This window comes from Xiphophorus maculatus, chromosome 1 (genome assembly GCF_002775205.1).
Source record: "Xiphophorus maculatus strain JP 163 A chromosome 1, X_maculatus-5.0-male, whole genome shotgun sequence".
NCBI lineage: Eukaryota > Metazoa > Chordata > Actinopteri > Cyprinodontiformes > Poeciliidae > Xiphophorus > Xiphophorus maculatus.
Genome location: NC_036443.1, coordinates 5994215 through 6017934, shown reverse-complemented (window position 1 = coordinate 6017934; position 23720 = coordinate 5994215). Strand labels below are relative to the sequence as shown.

Genomic DNA, 23720 nt, shown 5'->3' with positions numbered 1-23720 from the left:
GAATGTTTCCCGTTTGGCTGAAAAATGATCCTTCCACTAACAAATTAAATGAAATTCCCTTACAGAAATAAGTAAGTGTATACAGTCACTAAGAGAGAAAAACACTATCCAGTGTGAGAGGCAAAAAAGAAAATGACGAGATCCACAAATCGAAATTGAATTAAATATTTGGCAGTAAATCTCCAGTTTTCCATGTACGTCCAGTAGATGGCGGTAATGCTCTTTAAAGCTGGTGTATTACTGCCTAAACGGAAATTAAATTAAATTAAATTAAATTAAATTAAATTAAATTAAATTAAATTAAATTAAATTAAATTAAATTAAATTAAATTAAATTAAATTAAATTAAATTAAATTAAATACCCTAGATTTATCGCAAAATGACACAGGAAGTAAAAGCTGCCTCGATATATTTTATTTTTTAAGACCGTGTAGTGTGTATGATAGCATGTAGGTTTTATTATTATTATTATTATTATTATTATTATTATTATTTTATTTATTTATTTTTTTACTACTCGTTATTTGGCCCACACTCCTTACTAGCTGGCGGCGGTAGTGTTTCCTAAAGCTGTTTACCAACCGCCAATAAACAAAACAGACGAAGAAGAAGTCAGGAAGTGACATCAAACCACTCCGCTGTGTCCGGATACAAACCGGAGACTCTCCAACATGTTCGCCCCGCTACACGGGCGTTATGCCCGGAGGACCTGACTGTGTTGCAGTGAACCTTCCCGCCTGAGGTTCGGGTTAAGATGCCTCTGGCTCCTGCAAACCAGGCCCAGCTGATCCGGTCCAGTCAGAAGGATGAATTCTACCGGAGCCTCCTGAGGAACAGCGCTAACGAAGCCTGTCAGAGTGTCGCAGGTAGCTGATCTCTGGCAGTTTCTCCTCGGTTTGGGTCCAGAGCCAGGGGTCCAGTTGCTTCTGAAATGTTACGGAAAGATCAGGAGAGTAAAACTGTCTGCTTTACTCAGAAAACTCCTCGGGTTGGTCTGTCAGTCAGCCCGCTTTCCTAGAGCAGAAGGAGCAACAAACATTTTAGTTAACTTCATCTTTATTGTCTCGCTTGGGGAATATAGTGTAGGACATTCAAAAGGGAACATGGCCTCGCTACGTGAGCGGCACCTTGACTTGATTCAAATGGGTCAAACAGAGATATGTAACATATTATGGTCAATGCTGATGTTTGAACAGGTTGGCTGATATCTGGTGTTGTTTCCGTTTCAGTTTAATTCAGAGCTGCTTTATTCACCCCAAAGGTAAATGACATATTGTCATATTTCATATCATCCAGGCACATTCACAGAGTTGTTGAATGTGCTTCAACAACTCTGCCAGTAGCAATATCTGCTACTGGAGATACTGGAAGAATTTCCAGTAGCAGTCAGTCTTCCAACGAATCTGAAGAGGCCTCTGACTGAAGACTGTGGCTGTATGTCTCCCGACTGTCATGACATGGTATCAGCTCAATATCAGGCAGCAGAGACGATATTCCACAGTAAAAATGTCATTGGTTCTCATGAAGCGCTGCTAATCCATCTAATATGTCTTTGCTGCTCTCTTTGCTTTCACTCTCTGTCTGGTTAGAAAGCTGAGCAGAGAAACATTGGTGTTGGGATTTGACTCTTTTTTTTCATTGTGATACATGGAGGAGATGGTTTGAACTTGGTCCTCATTTTCTACTCCTCCTGGATTTGGTCCCACAGTTTACGTTTTTGAGACGCTCCCGGGGATTTAAATACCTGTGGACAGATTTCCCCCCACCTGAGCTGTGGATCTCTGCAGTTGGTCCAGAGTCACCACGGGCCTCTTGGCCGCATCTCTGACCAGCGCTCTCCTTGTTCAGTCTGGAAGTTTAGGCAGAGGGCCTCGTCTTGAACAGCACTCTGTGAAATCTGACTTACGATGCTGTTTGCTCTCCATTATTCTTTCAGCCGACCTCTGAGGCGACACAGAGCAGTTGGATTGGTACTGAGATTAGATTACACACAGGTGGACTCTATTTAGTCATTAGCAGTCACCAGGCAACTGATGGGGGGGGGGATGAATACTTTAGCACACTACGCCTTTCAGTTTTTTATTTGTAAAACATATTTTGAATCATGTATCATTTTCTTTCCACTTCACAAATGTATGGCACTTTGTGTTGGTCTTTCACATGAAATTTCATTGAAATATATTTATGTTTGTGGTTGCAATGTGTCAAAATATGGCAAAGTTCAAGGGGTACGGATGCTTTTACAAGCCACTGTAGCATTTCCTTACGGTGTGTTTTTAGCTGGTCGTTACGACGACCTTTTATCTTTGCTGGTAATTTCCAGATGAAGATGTTTTTTTTTTTTGTTTTTTTTTTTTCCTTTTTTCCTGCAGGATCCAAACACTGGCTGGACTGGAGGAGAGAGGTGGAGCTGCTGTCAGACTTGGCTTACTATGGTTTAACCACGCTCTCAGGTCATTTTTGAATTTAAAAGTTGAGCTCTAACCTCATCGAATGAATGGAGCCGGTTAAACGATGGATCCGGACTGTGCGCAGGTTATCAGACTCTGGGCGAGGAGTATGTGGGGATCGTCCAGGTGGATCCCTCCCGGCGGCAGATCCCGTCCCGGGCCAGGCGCTGCCTCTTCGTCCTCTGTCACGCCTTTGTGCCGTACCTCCTGGAGAAGGCCCTGGTGTGTCTGGAGAACGAGCTGGAAGGCGGGCCGGAGGCGCGGCGGCGCCAGGCAGCGTCGGGGGCCTGGAGCCTGGAGCACTGGCTCCGGAGGGCGGCGCAGAGCGCGGTGGGGCTGCTGACGGAGCGGCAGAGGAAGGCCTGCCAGCCGGCCGTGTTTGTGATCCAGCAGAGCCTGGCCCTGCTGCACCGACTCCATGTTGCTCTCTTCTACGTCAGCAGCTCCTTCTACCACATGTCCAAGAGGGCAGCTGGAATCGGCTACGTAAGTCAGACCAGACACCGACTGCCCACCAAATACTTTCCAACAAACAAACAAGTCTGAGTCAGAACCAGGGAGCATCGGTCCTGTTGATTTCCATCTCTACATTAACACTAGCATTCAGTAAATTATTTCACCTAAATGTATTTTCCCCCCTATTACATTCCCTGTACATTAGGAGTTCGGGGACTGCAGTTATTCTTGAAAATTGTCGATTACCGATCTTTTAAAAAGCCTGAGCTGCCGATTCCAATTTTAGCACTTTTTTTGTCTGAAATGTTGCTAAATACAGCAATAAAGCCACTGAGTTGGCAACAGTGAGCTGACTATTAACTGCAAACGTGTAGACATGACTAGATGGGCGGGGCCAACAGTCAGACCAAAGGAAAAGAAAACGGTGGCTGATTTTAAGATAAGACCAACACTTACATGTGAAGCACATAGGCTTCACATGTGTCGGTCGATCACCTGTCTCCCATAATTAAGGAAATTGGTTAGTTAGACGAACTATTCGTATTTATTACTGGGTGAATACAATAATAAACATGCAAATGGAAAATATAAAATCTTTATTTTATTGAAATTATATTTGACATACATTTATTTATTTACTTTTTTCAAATTAACATTCAGTTGTTAGTTTTATGTAATTAAATATTCAACTTGAGGTTGAAAGTACTATCCCTATATAGTCCATTTCAATGTATTTCCTCCTGAAGGAAACTATTTCATGCATGTAAGTTCAGTCTCCTGCTGCTCCTTGTTATCTTTTAGGATGTAACTTTTAACTTTTTCAGTCAGATGAAACCCAAACAGCAATACTTATGAATTTCAAGATGCTTTTAAGATCAGGGAACTAAATGTTGAGTTGTCAGTAGTGTGTGTGTGTGTGTGTGTGGGCGTGTTCAGCTGTGTGTGGCGGGGCCGAACGCTGATGACTCGTCCATCAGGAGAAGCTACCGGCTGCTGGGTTGCGTATCTTTCCTCCAGCTGCTCGTCACTCTGAGTCTGCAGCTCAACAACCTGAGGCAGAGGCAGAGAGCCAGGCAGGAGTGGCAGCTCTACAGGAGCCTCAGGTAGAGCGCCACAACACGACACGCTCACTTTCCTGGTTAAGACGATTCCCAGCGATTTTAGAGCTGTTTTTTGGGGGGGTTAGAAATGTGTTAATCTTTCTAATTAAATGAAAACATTGTAATAAAAGTCCTTCATAAGAGCTTGCTGTGTGTGATCAGTCCTCGGCACCCAGCGAGCTCCGCCTCCGCGTCCCGACCTGCGCGCTGCATCCTCTGCCTGGAGGCGCGCAGGAACTCCACCTGCACCCCCTGTGGACACCTGTTCTGCTGGGAGTGCATCGCCGAGTGGTGCAACACCAAGGTCAGACTCTCTGGTCAGCTCCAGACCTGACGGACGTCACAGCTAACCCACCTCTATCCAGCCGTCTGATATACACCAGCTTCCTGCTCTGCATCACTTCTTCTTCTGTGAACTCTCCTTTTCAATACACGAATCAAACTTTTCATGTATATATAATATATATATATATATAATAGGAGATCACTTAAAATGATCAGTTTCCCTGAGTATGTTTTGAGTAAAGTGAATACTCCAATATTGCAAAGAAAACGAGTTTGGATTCATTTAGAAAGAGTTCAGAAATCAGTGTTTGGTGGAATAACTGAGAGGTTTTCAATGCAGTGGTCTCTTAATTTTCTCCAGAGCTGTACATGCCAAAGAATCATCCGGACGTGTGAAGATCAGTTTTATGTTGCATGTGAATTTAAAGGATCCGCAGAAGGAAAAGCAACTGAATAAATGTTCAGAAAAGTGAAATAAGGTCCGAATGTGATGGGAAGACATTTCACTCTTCACGATATCAGAGAAGCTGGTCATTTTGTCGCTGTTTCTTAACATTGCAGTGACAATATCAATCACAATTAACCTATATTTGCAGACACTTTTTTGTTTCCATATGCAGAATTCTAGCTTTGAAACCCGAGCAAAGTTGCCCTCCCTCCCCATCCCCTTCTCCAAACCCACCTCCTGCAAATGAAACACAATTTGTGTAGCAAAGAGTTTGGTTTGTGCTGTAGATAAGATGTTAATAAATATATGCAGAGATGATCAAAACTCATCCATCTGATTGGGGTTGATCTCTGCTTAGATCTGGGAACATTTTTAATGGTTTAATGGTTGTGCTGTGCGACATTGACAACAGCAATAAGATGGAAATAAATATTGTCTACAGAGAAGTCATAGCATTTTATATGACACTGAAATGTGTGTGTGTGATCCAGGCAGAGTGTCCTTTGTGTCGGGAGAAGTTCCTGCCTCATAGACTGGTGTTTCTAAGGAACTACAGCTAGACTTGCGGCTGGACCACACACGGCTGAACTGAAGCTCGTCCTAATTTGTGTATTCAGTCGTCATGGAGACCAGAACCTTCCAGCCTGCTGAAACTTGTCCGTCTGTCCTAAGGAGAGCAGGACACGTTTGGATTGTATCAATCAGATGATGTAAATGTCGATATCTGGGAATTCCAGCGGTGATTTAAATGTTTTAACTTCATCAGATCACATCTTCTGGCATGTTTTGTTTGAATTATTATTTTATGCGCTCAATTTATGCTATAAGCATGTGCTTATAGTCAACATTACTATTTAGAAAAAAAATACTGCCTGGATGATGAAACGATTGTTTTTAGGTTGCTCTAGTTCTAAAGTGGACCTTTTTTGGATCAGCTCTGCTGGAAATTCAGGAACTGAGAAAAATTATTCATGAAAGATTCTGATAAAAACATGTAGTTTTTTCTTTGACTAGCTAATTAAAAAAATAAAGTTGTCACAATCTAAAGGAATTAGACAACTTTTGACGGATTGATTGGTTTGACGGATTGTTCTTGTGGATTATTTTCAGTGTCATAACACTTCTGCTACATTAAGGATAAACTCAGATCTTAATGTGTTTTTGTTGTGAAAAAAATCTAATATTTCAAATTCCTGTCCCACCTTGGATGCTTCATGGAAAACGCCATCCTGCAGTTAATAATTACCATTAGAAAATAAAAGAGAAATTTATTTTCTTAAAGTGAAACGTTTAGTTTCAAATAAGATTTTTTTTTTTCTTGTTGAAAATCTTTTAATTTGTAAGAGCAATATACATTTTAAATAAATGAGCCTTTGTACTAATGTGACTCTGGTTTAAATAAAATTTCCACCATTTTCATGAAATTCGTTTTGAGTTGAATTCTCTGATAGCAATGATGCTGACATTGGCCACAAGTACGCTAAATATGACTATACCTGTATTGAATTTAATAGCTACAGTTAAGTCCACAATTATTCATACCACTAGGAGGGCTTGGCATTGAAGTAATCTTTTCAATTGACCAAAATGCTCAGCTATTACAACTAGGGCCCGATTGCCGTTTTCACAGATTTTTGATAAGATCATCATTTTTGTAACATTTAATTTTCAATGAAATGTCAATCAAATCTCTTTTTTTTTTTTTTTTTTCTTGAGCCGATCCTTAATTTACGTTACATTATGTTTTGAGCAATCCAAACAGAAACCGACTTCTTGGTTGGATGAAAAGGGAAATTCAAATCTGAGATTACGTAATATCTGGATCATCGGGTGTCTTTTAATGTGTTGGATATGAAGGCCAATAATAAATAAAGAAAAACCTCTTTTTGGGGCAATAAAATGGTAGGTGTTGTTAAATTGGCCCGACTTGTCCATGAAAGTCAGCGTTTGGTTCTCCGGTCAGATCCATATGGCTGCTGTCTGGTGATGTAAACACACGCCGGAGTCCCCACTCACTTCTAATCGCAATCAGAAAGCAGGTGAATGAAAACAGGAGGCCAAATTAAGTGCAGAGTAATTCATTGTCAAATAGCAGAAAACAATACACCAGTCACACAATACATACCAAGTAGTTTAAATATTGTACACTCAGCTTCCCAAATCCCAGACGCAACATATGTTACATGCACACATGAGCAACTTCTACCAAAAATGAAAACAAAAACAGAAACACTCCACACAGACCCACATGCCATCCTGTCCCAGAGACTTAAAATCTCAGCCACACGTTTTTCAGAAATCACTCCATGTGTTGTATTGCTCTCAGCGTACATGTTGCTGTGTGGTTAAAGCCTGAAAAGCACGAGCTCTTCAACAGCACAAGCAGTTTAAAAAATAGATTTATATTTATATATATATATATAATTAAATAAAAAGCTCCACCACATGCTTCTCTAAAACATTGTATAATGTGCTGCTTCCCATCTACACACTACCTGAACACACTATTGCGCAACTGATACGGAAGACCATTCCTGCTGGACTGGATAGATTTAAAAAATAATAAAAAAAAAAGAAGAAGTAGTTGGAAATTAGACTAAAAGATACACCTTTCGGTCACTTAACATTCTGTTTTTAAATATCTGGAAACATAAGATTGTCACCTTCTAAACAGTTTTCATTTCGGTTTCTTTGTCACTTTTTATGTGGGAAAACTCAAAAACGTTTGACAAAAATTAAAAGCTTTTCCTACTTCCTGCGTCTGCTGGTGTCACCGGGCGGAAATGGGCTTCGACAGATCGTCACCTCATAACTTAAAAGTGTCAAAGTCCAATTAAAATGAAAACATACGTGGTCCAGGCTTCATTTACAGCAACATATTCAAACTCCTGTGAGTAAAACTAAAAATCAAACTGCGAAAATTTACATTCATTTGTAAAAAAAAAAAAAAAAAAAAAAAAATTAAATAAAATAAGACAGCATATTGGATATTGTGTTCACTGGAAAGTTTTCAGCCCTATGCTACATAAGAAACATCCAAACTGGAGCTTAGTTGCTGTGCTTGAAGCGGATGCTCAGGAGGATTTCTTAGGTACAAACCAGCAACATGTGCAGATTCTCAGAGAGGCGACCCGACAGCCCGACACAGCTGGACCCTCAGCTGACGTTCCAGCTGGCTAAGCAAACGTGAGCAGGTGGAGAACGACTGCAATGCTGTGAGCGGTTAAAGCAGCAGAAAGAGGGCGGGGCTTAGAGGAGAACCAGGAATAATCTGCATGTGGAACCAAATTTTTTCTTTAGGGGCTTCATTTCACATACAGTTACGCTGAAAATGATTAATGTGCCTGGCAGATTTACTGGTAGTTCTTATGTTTGCTTTGGGATTATGGTTGGAAACTGGCGCAGGCACTTCCTATAGCCGGGCCACCAAAATGGGAAATGAAATAAAAATTTCTTACAGTTTAACAAAAAAGAAAAACAAACTCGGTAAGCCATGGAAAAGCCTTTAGTGGCTCTTTTTATATGTGTCGACCAGTTTCTGCGTGTTTTCGCCTCCATCTGTTTTTGATTTTTTTAAGGATGAGCTTCACATCTTAGAGGTTGGCGGTCCTCTGCTCCATCACCCTGATCTTTGGTTCTGTCAGATTCACGTCCCGTTGAATCGTCCAAAGGATTACGTTAAATCAGAACCTGCCAGGGGGAGTAAAGTCGGAGCCTAACTGGACGTGTTTTACTTCCTGTGGTTAATAAAACCCAGCAATTCATGTCTTGGGTCAAAACAAGTCAAAGTAGATTTTTTCTTCTTCTTAAATCTCTTGACAGGTTTATTAATTAGCTCCAATTAGCCATTTATCAACGAGTCAAATGAACTGTTTGAAATTAACTGAATCCCTCAGATGAATTGTTGGAGAACAGCAGGGTCGGAGGTGTGTGTGTGTGTGTGTGTGTGTGTGTGTGTGTGTGTGTGTGTGTGTGTGTGTGTGTGTGTGTGTGTGTGTGTGTGTGTGTGTGTGTGTGTGAGAACGTTCTGCTGGAAGAGCTTCTCGGCTGGAAGGCAGCCAAGCTGTTTCCTAGGCGACGAGCAAGTCTAAGCTGTACGTTTACTGAAACGCATTCACGTGTTTATAAGCTGATCTGGGATCTGATGTCACTTCTTGAAAGTAAAGAAGAATGGTAGAAGAGTATTTATCTTTTTATTTTTATTTTATTGAAGCTTCTTCAACCAGGACCTGAACTATGAAAGCCTCTTGTTTTCATAGCGACGCCATTAACCACTGCCCAATTTAAAATAATCAAATCCCCCTACTTATTATTAAAAGGTAGTATTTTTAAAAAAGCTTTTACACAATGCAGGATCTAGCAGGCTGGGGGAGGTGCTAGCTGTGCTGGATCTTCAGCCACTTCACCTAAGGTGCTGAAGTTTACGTGCTTCATCACAAAAATGTAACAAGACCTTGTGTTTGTTCCACAAAATGCATAATTCGCCCACGTTTTGCATTCGTTAAAGAGCGAAACCGTGCAAATCTGGATCCTAGAAAAGTACAAAGTTGGAAGTTTAGGGAAAAAGTTCCAAGAGGAAGATGGAGCAGACGTTCTTTCAGTCTTTGGTTAGGTGATGTTGAGAAAGAAAAGAACGAGGACAGAATCCCTGAAGAGCGCCCGGTTCACTTCAAAGCGATGACTCGAAACGATGTCTGAGCTGATGAAGCCCCCAGAGCGAGGAGAGAACGCTCCCGTCTGGAGGAAGAGCCCTTGGTAGATCCGAGCCAACGATGCTGGTACAGAGAGGGGAATGTAATGATGCTGGTTACCTGGAGACAAAATGCACCGTTCCCTGGTGCAGAGGAAGAAAGTCTGACTCATCCCAGTTCAAGTCTGCGACAACGGGAAGTGGAGAGGTACCCTCAGAAGCTTGGACTAAAGTGAAGGCAGCAAGTTTCCTTGAAGGTTCCTATGGAAAGCAATGAATGAGGATGAGCTGTGTTGGTTCTCTGCTGGCTGCTGCTCTGATAACTGAGCAGAGGTGTGTGTGTTTTGACACACATGCACACACACACACACAGCAGCAGCATTCCTTCAGGGTCCAATTCCAGCCAGTCATCTCTTCCCTGACTTCATGTAGGATGGAATGGCTCCTCGAGCCGTCAGACCCTCAAAGCGCTTGTAGGTGTAGTTGATGAAGACCCAGTCCTTGTTCTTCAGGTCAGCCTCGCTGTGATTGGACACTTGGGTGGCTGAAGGAGAAAAAAAAAAGAAACAAAAACAAACAGAAAGGTGGTAAACCACTTTCCCGTTCGGGCGCAAAGTGTAACATGGAAACCAGGAAACGGGAGGCTTACTAGTTGGAGTGAGGATGTCCGAGTCGGGGAACTCGTCGAAGTTGGACGTGTCGTCAATGCTTTTGATGTTTATGGTAATGGCAGCAGGTCTTTCCCTGCAGGACGAGAGGAGGAGAGGCTCTGCTGACTGGGAGACACGGCTCATCTGAGACGCAATCAGATTAAACGAAATGCGCAGCACAGCGGACTGAAAAACGTATCGCCACGAAAGGGTTTCATATGAGGCCAAGTCCAGAATTGTTCATTATTTTCTTGCAATAAGCAATAAATCGATTAATAGCATGTAAGGGTTTCCTATCATCATTTCCATCACGTAAATAGAAATTAAAACAATTTCTCTTGACATGATTTGTTGTTTTTCTCTTGTCTCTCTCTCTTTCTACCAAAAACTGGATGACAAAAGTCAGTTTGGTGCTTCGGTCTCATCTAAACAATTTTTTTTTGAGGGGCAATTTGTTTACAGGAACTTCATAATTCATTTATGAAGCATTTTATTTGTTGTTTTGTTTAGTTTTATTTTCAACTTCTGGCTTAACCCACCCCTGTCTGATGCCGCCCTCCACATGTGCCAATCCAGCCCATGTCAAAAGCCGCCATCGTATTCACTTATTTATTTATTTTTTTAAAAACACAGGCACGGTTTTTTTGAAAACATGCATACATTCTTTATATGTGCATACAGTTAAGAAACTGTATTATTGTCTCAAACTAAACATGTCTGAAGATTTTCAGTTCCTGGTTTTTGTGTAGACGTGCACACACGGGGCTAATGGAGCAACACAAGAAAGTTGAAAAAGGTTCAACCTTTTGTTCGTCGCTCCTCGTGTGCGGAGTCCATGGCTGAACTGAACGAGGCAGCCCTCCATGGGAGAGAGGCTTTTAGGTCAAATAGGTAGTTTGATTAATCTGCACTATGCAAAATTAACACGTTGAAATTTTCAGGTCAACGCGTTCATGTTGACCGGCCGAATAAAACAAACAACAAACCAATAAAACATAAGACATCCATGTATAAACGGCAAAGTCCCAATTATACTGAAGACGCAGTATGATTGGGGGGAAAAAAAGGAAAAAATTGAGCCGTTTGCTGAAATTCTGAACGTCAACATTGGTTTCGCGGCGCTGAGCGGCCAGCAGTCCTACCTGATGTGGTCGTAGTCCACCCCCTCAAAGAACGGGTTGGACTTGATCTCCTCCACCCTGGCAGCACCGATCCTGTGCTCCTCCTCACTGCAGAACCTGAACACGCACATCCGATCAGCAGCTGGAACACTTCACGGCACATTCTTTCACAAATCAAAACTCGTTATTCAGTAGCGGTGATGCAAAGTGAATGAGGTCTGTTCTCCTGCCTGAGAATGAGGTCTTTAGCCTTCTCTGATATTGGCACTTCTGGGGGAAAGGTGAGCGTCTCTCTCCAGTTCATCACCTTCCTGTAGGTCTCCTGAGGCGTCTCGGAGCAGAACGGAGGATACCCTGCAGCAGACCAGCCGTACGTCACATAACACCCCGACAACACACTGGCACACAGCGGCAGGCGGCCCCAGCATTACCGATCAGCATCTCGTACATGATGACACCAAGGCTCCACCAGTCACACAGCTTGTTGTATCCGTTCTGCATGAATACCTCAGGAGCGATGTAATCTGGGGTTCCCACTGTGGAAAAGGCCTGAGGGAGAGAGAAACAATTAAAACACATTTGTTATCACCCATTTCTAGTCTAAAGCAGTTTAGACTAGAAACTTCAGTCTTCAGTAGAAACTGCTTCTAATCTAAAGCAGTTTAGACTAGAAATGGGGGCGGAAGGAAACAGCTGTAACTGAGTAATGAGCCACAGTTTCCTTGACATTAGCATGAAGACCATCTCTCCTTCAGAGAGCAGAAACCTGCTCTGCTTCAGCAGAAACAACAAGATGCACAGACCGTATTGTGTGGTGCAACTCCCACAATACTGTCTGTTGAGTTCCTTCTTTGGGAAAATTGGCTTCACATAGTTCCAAGGAATCCAAAGCATCCCATTCAGTCCCTTAGAGGCCATTCAGAGTTATGACTGTATGTGAACTTAGACATTCCTAAAGTTGACATCACTCATTTGGTGCCAAAATGACTTCAAAGCCTTGGGATGCAACTGGAAGAATTACGTTTTCATTCGTGTCACCAGCAGGCCGCAGTCTTTACAGTACACAGGTAGGGCTTAAACGATTAATCGGATCACTTGTGATTAATCGATTATTGAAATAATAATTGTAATTGATTAATCGTTAACCGGACCATTGTGATGCAAAAAGAGCCATTTACTGGGGGGCTGGGGAGAAGCCAGTTTAAGATTCACCTGCTCTGACATTGCATTTTAGAAAATAAAATGTTTAATTTCTTGAGGAAATGAATTATTTGTTTATTTCCACCTTTTAATGGATTTCTAATATTGCATAAAAAAAGGCTTAAGTGGTTAAAATGAAAAGTCTGAAGAATGGGCCATTTTTTTCATATCCGACTGAATTGTCAGACCCATCAATTATCTAAATAATCATTACACACAGATAACCATCAGGTCTACAGAGGATGTAGAGGTAATGTTGTCTGTGGGGGGGAATTGCTGCAGAATTAACCTAAAGGAAAGAAAGTAAAAATTGAGAAACTTTCCAGATTAAAAGTCTGCTGCCATAGTAACACTGACTTCCTCCATCGGTGACCTCATCGGGGTCATAGATATTCTACAGCTTCAGATTTCAGATGTTGGAGTTTCCCTCCATCACTGTGTAATCAAAAGACAGCGGGATTAAACTGTGTTCTGTCGAAATGTGCTACCCGTCGATCATCGCTACCTTCAGGTGCTGCTGCGTCTTGATCCGATCAGCTGCTCTCAGCCACCGGCTAATCACAGGCTGACTGTTTACATGTTATTCTGTGCTGTTCTTACTTGAACTCAAATATTGGTTACTTTCTCACACACACACACCAGTTCAGCCTGGAAGTGTGAATAATAAAGTGAACTTGATGCACTGTTTTTGTCACCAGGTCCAAAATTTATGTGTATGACTGAACTGAAGGAGCCTTGATATGATGTGTTGTAGCTTTATAAATATATAATTTACTTTCATTTACATTCCACAGTGCAAAGGAATGCTTTAAATTTTTTGCCATATTATTAGCTATTATTATTATTACTATTAACAGATCATTCACTGTGTTGACGATCTGTTAATAATCCAGGTTTTGCTTTGTAAAGCAGAGATTTGGAGCAGAAATCTCTGCTCCAAACTGAAAACTCTATCTGGTGAGAGCTAAATCTCATTTTCACAACCACATACAGTTTTGTGTGAAGCTTAAAAGACATTTGGTGGCTTGGTCAAAAAACAAAATAATACATAGATGACGTAGTATTGCTCATGTTAGCAGGTATTTACAGATTCTTATAGACAGTCTAGACAAAATACCACTTCCTGTAACAGGCGACCAAAATGTAAATGAGATGTAGTAAGATCTGTTCAGACCTACCAGCTGCCTCCTGTTCCTCTTCCAGGTCTCGGCTTTCCTCTTAGAGTTCATGTTCTGAAAGGCTGCACAGACAGAACATCAGTTTCTGAGGATCAACCTCATTATTAGTTAAAGGACAAAAAAATATTTTTTTTTAGTTCTGAAACAAAACAAGTTTGTTTTCCTTCTCTTCGACTTGTTTGGCTAACTGAAAAAAAAAATCAAGTTTTTGATGAAATCTTTCTCTTCCATAACCCATCAGAGTGATTATTAGCACTGGCTCTTCTACAGTTGCCAAAAGCTGCAGGACAAATTGTCTAACAGAAACAATCTAAAAAGTTTTCAGAATGACTGCAGAAAGCACATAAAACAAGCGAAGCAGCCACGCTAATATAGGTTTGCACCTGTAGGTTGCAGAAAAATTATAGGAAATAGATGAGGCCTATTTCAATGCAAACTTTTATGCACTTTGCCTCTTCGGACAAGCTGAAATACAGCAATGTTGTTGCAAATTTTGTAAAAAATAAAAAAAATGTTGGAAAGCATATTCACCTTTTGAAAAAGTCTGATAAAGGTGACAAGTTACCACTGCTTACAAGTCTTAGTGCGTTTTGTCCCTCACTACAAACTCACATTAAATCATACACCATGCACAGACACAAGCAGCTGAGGATGCAATGACGACGGCAACGACGGCTGGAAGAAGTAAAGTGAAACGTTGCCTGACTTTGCTTACTGAGGTCACTGGGCAGGCTGTGATTCAGGTTTTTGTAGAAGTCTGTGCGGTGAGCCTTCTTCAACCCGGTGCACAAGCCGAAGTCCGACAGCTTCACGTGACCCTGAACCAACACAGAGCTCTCCGTTAGTGGACGAATTATACGTAGGATTAGATAGGAGTCACAAGCTGGAAACAGTAGAGCTGCACATTATATCAGTGTCACTGTATGCATTACGCATAATGCGAAAGGCTGTGTTGACCATAATAAGTGTTTAAGTAGCCAGCATTCAGACTGAGTATGCCTAATATGCCTGGTGACAAGTGTGGCTGGATTCTGCAATTTAAAAAAAATACATTTTTGAAGCTGAAAGTGTCTTTATTAATCCAACCTCGATTTTAAGAGGAAAATATTGAATATTGTTTGATTTTTCCCAGAAACTGGATAGACCAATAATGGCTGGGCTCTACAGTGTGCACAATTATTAGGCCAGTGTGTATTTTTGACATATTTAGGAATACTTTCTCACTCCAAACTGGATTAACTTTAATCTTAAACATAGCAGACGATGTGTATCTGTGTAATGGGACTGGGTGTGGCCTAAAGAGGTCAACATCCCATATCAACATGTCTATAATTATCAGGCAGCTTCCTCTCCTTAGACAAAATGGGCAAAAAAAAAAAGACTTAACCGATTCTGAAAAATCAAAAGTTGCCAAAAGTCTCTCAAAGGGATGTTGTGCTACTGAAACTGCTAAGACATTGGGGTTTGGTCACAGAAGCAAACATTGTGTTGCAAATTGTCAACAGGGTGACAAGAAAAGTGTTGAGAAAAAAAGAAAAAAAAAATTAATGGGCAAGGGTTCTACAAAAATCAAGTGTGAAACCATCAGGAGGCGCGGACTCTGTCGAGGGTTAGATTTGACCAAATCGCTACGGTTTGCCTGTGATATACGCAAGGCACCAGTTTGACGCTGTGAGGCTTACCAGAAAATAACTGCACTGTAAACCACCGTCCTCCGCTGAGAAGAGAGAAGAGCTGAGCCAAACAGGGCGGCTGTTTAGGCCAGCTATAGAATGTCATAAATATTCTTCTTGCTCTGACTTTAATGCCTTATTGTTTGGACAACATCTTCTGGTCACCGATTAGCTGTGAGGAAATGCCTCCTGAGGAATCCAGCTGATTGAATCAGATCCCAGACGCAGGCTACCAGGAAGCCATCATCTTCCACTTCCGTCATATCCTAAAACTCCAACCTACCTGGAGTAGCTACCTGAGTGAAGTCGCCCCCCCACATAGTTCAAATCCAAAGAAATCGGTGCCAAATGTTTGTGCAGTATCATTTTTTGTTTGTGCCGCCATCCTTTTTAAAGATGAGTAAATGTTTCCAGAGGTCATGAAAGCCCTCTCCATCCTCCTCAAGTCAGACAAAATTGGTGTCAGTCAACTCGATTAAGTTCGTGCAGTAAAAATTTTCGTTTGTGCTGCATTTGCTTTGAAGATATTGATGAAAGTTTAAGGGTCAAAAGGTCAACCAGCTCCCCCACATCAACCAGGTCCAACAAAATTGGTGTCAAACATTTGTGCAGCAAAGATGTTTCTTTGTGCCGCCATCCTTTTAAAGATATTAATAAAAACGTAATACGAATGTTTATTGGAAGGTTTTGAGTCGCTTGCCATTCTCACTTCAACAGATGAAAATAAAGCAATATGTGAAAATGTGGGCTTGTCATTTAGTTGAATAATAATTCTGCACAATAATAATTGCCCAATAATCATGCACACTGTCATTCTCCCCAGAAAGCCAAAACCTCAATTTTATTTTCTTAGACATTCGTGTGTGAGAGGATTATTGACATCTGGATTAACCAACAGCATTGTAGTTGTAAAGTAATAAAAATAGTCCTCAAAAATAAGACTTGATTAATAATTGTGCACAGTGCATGTCTGCAATGTAACCAAAGTAGAAAGACATCAACACTGTATATTAATTTGTTAATTGCAACAGTCACTCATATAATCACATTTTGCACATTTTCTTAGTCAAAAGATGATTAGTTACAATCCTAAGGACGTAATTCATCCTGAATAAAGCAGAGGGCATAAAAATTACAGACAATGTTTCAATTCTATTTAAAAGTATTTTCATACAAGGCAGACATGTTCGGAGACAATGCCCATAGAGATATCGGTGTTCCTTATGACTGTCTACAGAAATGCTGGTAGATAATGGTTGGACTGGACTCACTCTGGCGTCCAGCAGCAAGTTGTCAGGTTTGATGTCTCTGTGGATGAAGCCCAGCTGGTGGATGGAGTCGATGGCCAGCACCGTCTCTGCAACGTAGAACTGAGTGGCTTCCTCTGACAGAGTGTCCATCTTCATCAACAGAGTCATCATGTCTCCTGCAGCAGACAGGAGGATGTGGACATATCCAGTTACGTCTCTTCTTCCCCTCAACAAGTTGAAAAACGAAAACTTTGAACTGAAAATGCAGAAGCCATTTCTTTCTCTGAATGAAAGACTTTTTTAAAATAAACATTTATTTAAAAATGTACACTTCTATTCAGGATCTATCAGTCTTCAAGAAGACAGGAGTAAGGAAAGTAACTTGGAACGTTTAGTCCCAAATTCTTGATGTGTTTATTATCCCTTACTTTACTTTTCCCGGCTATTATTGTTGCCGTTATTGGTTACAGTGAAGACTCTATAACCATGTTCGGAACTACATTTAGCACCGTTCAATACAGAGCATTACAATTGAGTCGGCATTCCTTTTCTTGTAAGAATCTTCACAAAGTCGTACCTCCAGGGAGAAACTCCATGATCAGGTAGAGGTTCATCTTGTCCTGGAAACTGTAGAACATTTTCACCACCCACAGGCTGTCTGCTTCCACCAGAATGTCTCGCTCGGCACGGATGTGGCCCACCTGCAGGCAGCCGATGCTTCAGGTAAACCCAATTCGTGCAAAGGAGCGTACCTGTGTGTGTGTGTGTGTGTGTATACCTGTTCTTTCTCCAACATGTCAGCTTTACGGAGTATCTTCATGGCGTAGACGTGCCCCGTGTCTTTTTTCTGTACCAGGCGAACCTGCAGACAGAACAACACAAATGATGACCTGAAACAATTTTGTGAAAACAAAATATCCCCTCTATAAGCGACCAAGCTGTTACAAATAACATGATCTCAAGAATAAGTTGCTCAGCATGTTGATGATGGATCACAGCAACTTTGATAGTGTAACAAGAAGTGAATGTTTTACATGGGGAAACCCTGCAGACAGTACAGCGCCTATAGAGCATGAGGCCTGTCCACACCGACTCTCTACCAGGGTGCAGCTGCTAAATACTGATCAGAAGGGGTGTATTCCATTGTTACTCGCGTTTATTGCTGGGCTGGTCTTTTAACACATTTAGTACTTGAATCTTTGTCACAATCTGCATTCACTTAAGAAGTAAAAACGTACCTCTCCAAAGGCTCCTCTGCCAATCACCTTCAGGGACTCAAAGTCCTCCAGTCCCAGCCGAGTGCGTTTTAAACGCAGGAACTCTGTTTCCTTCCGGGCATGCTCAGAACGCCGGACACGTTTCTGAAAAACGAGCATTTTCAGAATGAGTTGTGTTGAAACAATTACTGGCATGCCTGATACACAGACACTGGAATCCTTAATGATGAAAACTTTATTTGCAATTGTCCAAGCCAGGATAAATTAAATAACCCTTCACGAATTAAAATACATAACCGCACCAACACAAAAACATTCCTGCCACTATAATCTTAGAACATTTAGAACAACTTTTGTCAAAGTTACCCACCGTCTACTTTAGATGAAACTTGAATGCCTGTCCTATCAAGAATTCAGACTCTGATAGTAATAAATGTATATTTTCAGCTTAGATGAATGAACAACTGTGCATTCATCCGAGTTGTGTTGTAGAGTCTCACCTCTTCATCAGCCAGCCCCTCCTGATCCATCACCTTCTCCAGCTTCTGCTGTCTGTAGAGATGAAGTTTATTTGTATAGTACATTTCAGCAAAAAGGGAAGTGATTTACACCATAAAAGCACAAGACTAAAGAGTCATAAAAACAACACACGGTCATCGACTGAGAAACCAGAGACAAACATAACTGGGGATGCAGCACAGAACTGAACCAGAACACCTGAGGGGTCTGGAAGGTTGATACAACAACAGATCTTTAATGTATTGTGGTGTTAAGCCTTTATTTAAAAACAAACAATAGTATTTTAAAATCTATTCTCTGAGCTACTAGCACCAGGAAGATTTACACCAGGAAGATAGATGTGCTCTATCTTCCTGGTACTCCGGCTTCCTCCCACAGTCCAAAAACATGACTGTCAGGTTAATTGGTCTCTCTAAATTCTCCCTAGGTGTGAGTGTGTGTGTTTGCATGGCTGTGTGTCCTGTCTGTCTCTGTGTTTCCCTGCGACAGACTGGCAACCTGTCCAGGGTGTACTCTGCCTGTCGCCCGGAACGTTAGCTGGAGATAAACACCAGCACCTCCTGACCCCTCTAAGGTACAACGGTGTACAGAAAATGGATGGATGGATTCACTTGTTTTGGGCTATTAGATATATTAATTGAAATACGCTGTGATAATTGGCCAAACGTCAATATTTTTTATCTAGTGTATAGTTTTTTTATGAAGGTTGTTTCTGGCAGAGGTTACAGCCGTTTGCTTCCAGTTTGCAGCAGCCTCCACATGTGGATCATGTTCAGCCCCAGTCACTGATCTGGTTTAGAAACTCATTTGAGCAAACGTGTTGTACAAAGAATCTGATTGGATACCAACTGATCTGGATCAGGAAGTAGTTCAAGTTAAGAAATGAAAAGCAGAGGATTGGGAAGCTCTGTGTCAACTCTAGCTGGTCTGGCAGCAAAACAAGCCCACAGCATCAGCCCTCCACCATAAAGCATTAAAACATTTTACTTGTTGCAATGGCTATACACACAGTTTCTGGGTTTTTCACTTAGTGTGGGAAAGATAAAACAATGAAAATTAAATAACTAACAAATTATTAAAGTACATTTTTAGAGCCCCTTTCAACCCTCTTAATACAGCATCACTGGTTAGTTCAGGTAAAATATCTACATTTTGAGAAAAGAAAAAAAAAAAAACTCCTTGCATGTGTTGCAGAAATAAAAGCCAAAAGGGATGACGAGCAGTGTACTCTGTGACGCAACCTGCCACAAGAGGAAGCAGCCCTGCCCTTACTTCATAATGACATAGCCCACATCCTGATGAAGCATGTTCCTCGTTTAAGCTTAAAAAAGCAAAACAAAAAGCAACTATGTTTTTTAACTTAAGATGGGTTTTAATAGAACTTGTTTACATGTGAGATTTTGCTATAACACATGAGCATCATGTGCAGAGCTGAAACATCTGAGTCTCACCTCATCTCCCTCTCCTCATGCTGAGCAATGAGGTTACTGTAGAAGTTCTCCAGGGTCACTTTGGCCATGGTGACCCGTTCCTTGGTGTGGTTACTCATCGAAGCACACGAGCTCTGGCCAGTCATCGCCATACTTCGTCTGGGAACACACAAACGTTCAAGTGAGGAGAACAATGGAGACCAGCTGTCTTCACAACCAGAGCTTTCATTTTACAATTTTACAGGCTAACAAGATAGTTTTGCAACTGTACAATGAAATAATACAGCAGTTATGTTTAGTATACTGAGTTTATTCAACCCATTCTCACTCCCAACTCGTCATATACTGACACATGGGACGGTCTGTCCTCGTCACATGTTGACGCGCAGGGTACCCCTTTCGCGTCAATATGTGATGCGAGGGGTTTTACCCTATGCCTTACCGTAATTTTTGCCCTAAACCCAACCAAATCATCGGGTTTTGAAGGTTCGGCAGCGGTTGCGAGAACCCTTCGCGTCAATAATCCAAGTAAAACATGTGACCTTCCCAAATCGTCAACTATTGACGCGATCTGAGAATCGGGAGTGAGAATGTGTTGGTTTATTTGGATCCTACTTAAGTTCCAAGAATACCAGGACAAGAGACACGCAACCAGAGATGCTCTCACCGATACCCCAAGGGCAATTTAGAATATTTATTTAACCTAAAAATCATGTTTGGACTGTGAGAGGAAGGCAGAGAACCCAGAATGCACAGGGAGAACATGCAAACTCCATGAAGAAACCCCAGGCTGGGACTCAAACCCAGGACCGCACTGCCCTAATAAACACTGCGATAATACCACACAGGTTTTATGCCCATTTTTACTTTTCTTGATTCCATATTTTCGGATATAACCGCAACCGTTTCAAAAAACTTTTTGAAAACAGTAATAATTTTGGTAGGACACAGTGGCTCTGAGACAGGTGTGAACACCTTGAACTATTCCGCTTTTAATACCATAACAAAGAAAGACAATAGAGGTCAGTAGGTTTGTTTCTTTGGATGAATGAAATAGTAGCATAACACCAAACCTGCAGAGGAGAAGTATTTAGCAACAAATTGTTGGAAAATGTAAAAAGGTTCCCATCAGGGACAGCTAACCCAATTGCTTTCTTTCAGATAAGCTGAAAGAAATCCACTTGTACGATCTGCTATGAGCTTCAGTCCTATTAAATGTTTTTAACAATTTTGGAAAGAATTTTAAGCAGATCCTGGAAGGGAAGCTAAGATCTCAAACAGACCAACAAAGGTAGATAACTCTGCATTAAATCAGACATTTTGACAAATGTTAAAAGAAGAAGATGGGGGTAAAAAAGCTGGTTACAGAGTCAGAGATGAAACAATAATGTTGCACAAAAATGAGGAAATCTTTTTGTGCAACACCTGCTGCTGGCTCCATCCGAGAGAGATAAGACGGTTTCACATGCAAACACAGAAACAAAGTGGTAAAATACAAAAAAATCAATACACCAAATCTTTTAAATTAGTGGGTTCTTAAGGACTTACAGAAATTAAAACAATTAAAAACACCCAGCTTCCTTAAACAGGAAATACAAACTTATTTTTTGACTTTATTGGAAGCTGCCCGGCTTCTTAAAAGAAAACTAAAACCAAGCTAAGTCGCAGCTCGGTGATAAACTAGAGAATGAAGCTGGGCTGCTTTATGCAAACAATCAAACTGAGCCAGCCACTCTTAACACGGAGCTAGTTTCGGTAGCAACGGACCAAAAACACTTCTCCACTAAGTTCATAAACGTGAATTAGGTAGCAGTTCAAATCACCATTTGACGCCCTTTAGCACCCTTAATCACATTCAGAGACAATAAAATGTATACTTTCACCAACTTCCAGGTTCAGAAACTACCGTCTTTACCTGCTAACATCAGTTTAGCTAGCTAGTTAGCGTCTAAAGTTCCTGGCTTTAGAGTTCACAGCAGGCGTAATGATGATTCCGGAAAGGAAATTCAAAATAAAACCGACACGAAAAGACCTCAACCTGCTTTCCTAATTCAGACCTTTATTTTGACAGTCTCCAGGGGAAGCGCTGCGCTTATTTCGGCTAACTGCAAAAGTTAAAGTTCTGTGAGCAAACAGCTAAGTGAAAGTTAGCTGATAAACGTTAGCTGCCCAGTAGCACACCATGGAAAACAGACAACTTTTATTTTATTCGACAGTGAACCACTTTAAAAGTTCATCACGCTAACTCAGAGCGCCTTCCTCTTGTTTCTCCATGATCAGGTCTTTGTTCGCTTACCTTGAAGGTGCGGTATCGGCTCTCTCTCTCTCTCTCTCTCTCTCTCTCTCTCTCTCTCTCTCTCTCTCTCTCTCTCTCTCTCTCTCTCTCTCTCTCTCTTGTTCTACTGATCATGAGGGCGGCGATCGCCCGGTCTTTGAACTCAGTAAGACACCTAGCGGCTCCAACCCGCCCTTTCATACGATTAAAGACCTCTCAACGCTGACTTGTTAGCGCAACTCCTGCTCTTTTTCCTGTCGGGGCAATCGAAAAGCAATGTAGGTTATTCAACAGGAGGCCGATGCCGTTGTTCTCAACAGCCTTCCTAGATAAAATCATTTTTTACAATATCCAAATATGCTCAGGAATGGCAGCACTTACGTGTGAGCACATTTTTTGTGAGGCAAAGATGTCTGGACAATAGTCAGCTATATATTTGAAAAAAAAAAAAAAAATCTTGAAATTCTAAAAAAAAAAAAAAAAAAAAAAGTAGAAGGAAGAACTGCAAAAAAAATGGAGTTAACGTTATTTAAATAAAGTTATAAAGTTATTTTTCCTGATGAATCCTCCGTAGACATCACAAAATAACTTCTACACTAAAGAGAAGGTGAGTATGGAAGCCCGTTTCCGCCACTCTGTTAAAAAAATAAAATAAATTATCTCATTATAATGAGATATCAAAATAATGAGGCAGTATATCAAAACAATTATATAGTATATCAAAATAATGAGATACTATCTCAAAAATAATGAGCTAATTATTATTATTATTGTTATTTTAACAGAGTTGCGGAAACAGGCTTCCACCGGTGAGAGCTATAGATCTGAGTTAAGTTATGCAATAATAAGATTAATGTTCTAGCAATAGAGTTAACATACATTATCTGAGTTCATAGCTAAGCGTAATCTCATGATTTACGTCAATAGTTGTCAGAATCTAACATAGCGGCTAGGGAAATAAACCTTTCAAACAGCTGCTAATATCACTGATGCTGACTTTGTTCACACACACACACACACACACACACACACACACACACACACACACACACACACACACACACACACACACACACACACACACACACACACACACACGCACGCACGCACACACGCACACACACACACACACACACACATTGTTGTGAAGTCCTCACAGTCTCTAAGCAACCAAGAAGAAACTGTAAACTAAAAGATTGGAAGTCAAAACTTTTATTGCGCACCACTAGAGGGCGCATGTGTACCAAAAAAATACCTTATTGATCTCCAGAAGTCATTAGGCAAACAACCAAAAACACAACACACACACACACACACACACATACCTAAGGGCCATTGCAGTTCAATTAAATTCAAAAATATCTCATCGATCCCAAAGGGAAATTAAATGTTGTTGCAGCTCCGATCAATCTAATGTTTTTCGAAGAGCTGTTGTAGATGGCGAAGGCTGTGGGCTGGATTGATCTCCTGTAGCAGTCTGTTTACAGCAAATTTGAAGAAGCCTCCGACTGAAGACAATGTTTGTTTTATGTAAAGAGGATGCTCCGGGTTGTCCGTAGTTTGCTTGATTTTATATGAAATAAAATTTGGAGGGACCAATTAAGCTAGCAGTCATGTTTTTAGACTGTGGAAGGAAATCGTAGTACCTTGGGAGAACCTACACATGCAAAGGGAGAACATGCAAACTCCATGCAGAAAGACTCCAGGATGGGACTGCCAAAGACGCAACAGTCCTGCCAACTGCTTCACGGTGAAGTCCATAACCCAATATGTAGCT

The 23720-nt window shown here is 41.1% G+C and overlaps 2 protein-coding genes across 5 annotated transcripts; one reads left to right on the top strand and one right to left on the bottom strand.

Annotated features, from left to right (window-relative positions):
- The first annotated feature begins 618 nt into the window (after nt 1-618).
- pex10 (peroxisomal biogenesis factor 10) lies at nt 619-5505 on the top strand. Its single transcript, XM_005804851.2, has 6 exons — nt 619-867; nt 2374-2454; nt 2537-2937; nt 3844-4010; nt 4170-4311; nt 5232-5505. Exons 1-6 carry the CDS (start codon nt 756-758, stop codon nt 5298-5300), a joined length of 972 nt encoding a protein of 323 aa, XP_005804908.2. The 5' UTR covers nt 619-755; the 3' UTR covers nt 5301-5505.
- A 1297-nt stretch (nt 5506-6802) lies between these two features.
- stk38 (serine/threonine kinase 38) lies at nt 6803-22036 on the bottom strand. Of its 4 annotated transcripts, none has more exons than XM_023336475.1 (14): nt 21965-22036; nt 19690-19827; nt 18220-18271; nt 17741-17863; nt 17281-17364; nt 17080-17203; nt 16524-16678; nt 14286-14397; nt 13580-13641; nt 11633-11750; nt 11432-11555; nt 11223-11318; nt 10080-10174; nt 6803-9974 (listed from the first exon to the last, which is right to left on the bottom strand). In XM_023336475.1, exons 2-14 carry the CDS (start codon nt 19818-19820, stop codon nt 9838-9840), a joined length of 1413 nt encoding a protein of 470 aa, XP_023192243.1. In that variant the 5' UTR covers nt 19821-19827; nt 21965-22036; the 3' UTR covers nt 6803-9837. The 4 variants fall into 4 exon arrangements, with proteins under 4 accessions (XP_023192243.1, XP_005804907.1, XP_023192249.1 ...); XM_005804850.2 differs by having other exon boundaries at nt 14295-14397; XM_023336481.1 differs by lacking the exon at nt 21965-22036 and adding an exon at nt 21584-21652.
- Between the last annotated feature and the right edge of the window lie 1684 nt (nt 22037-23720).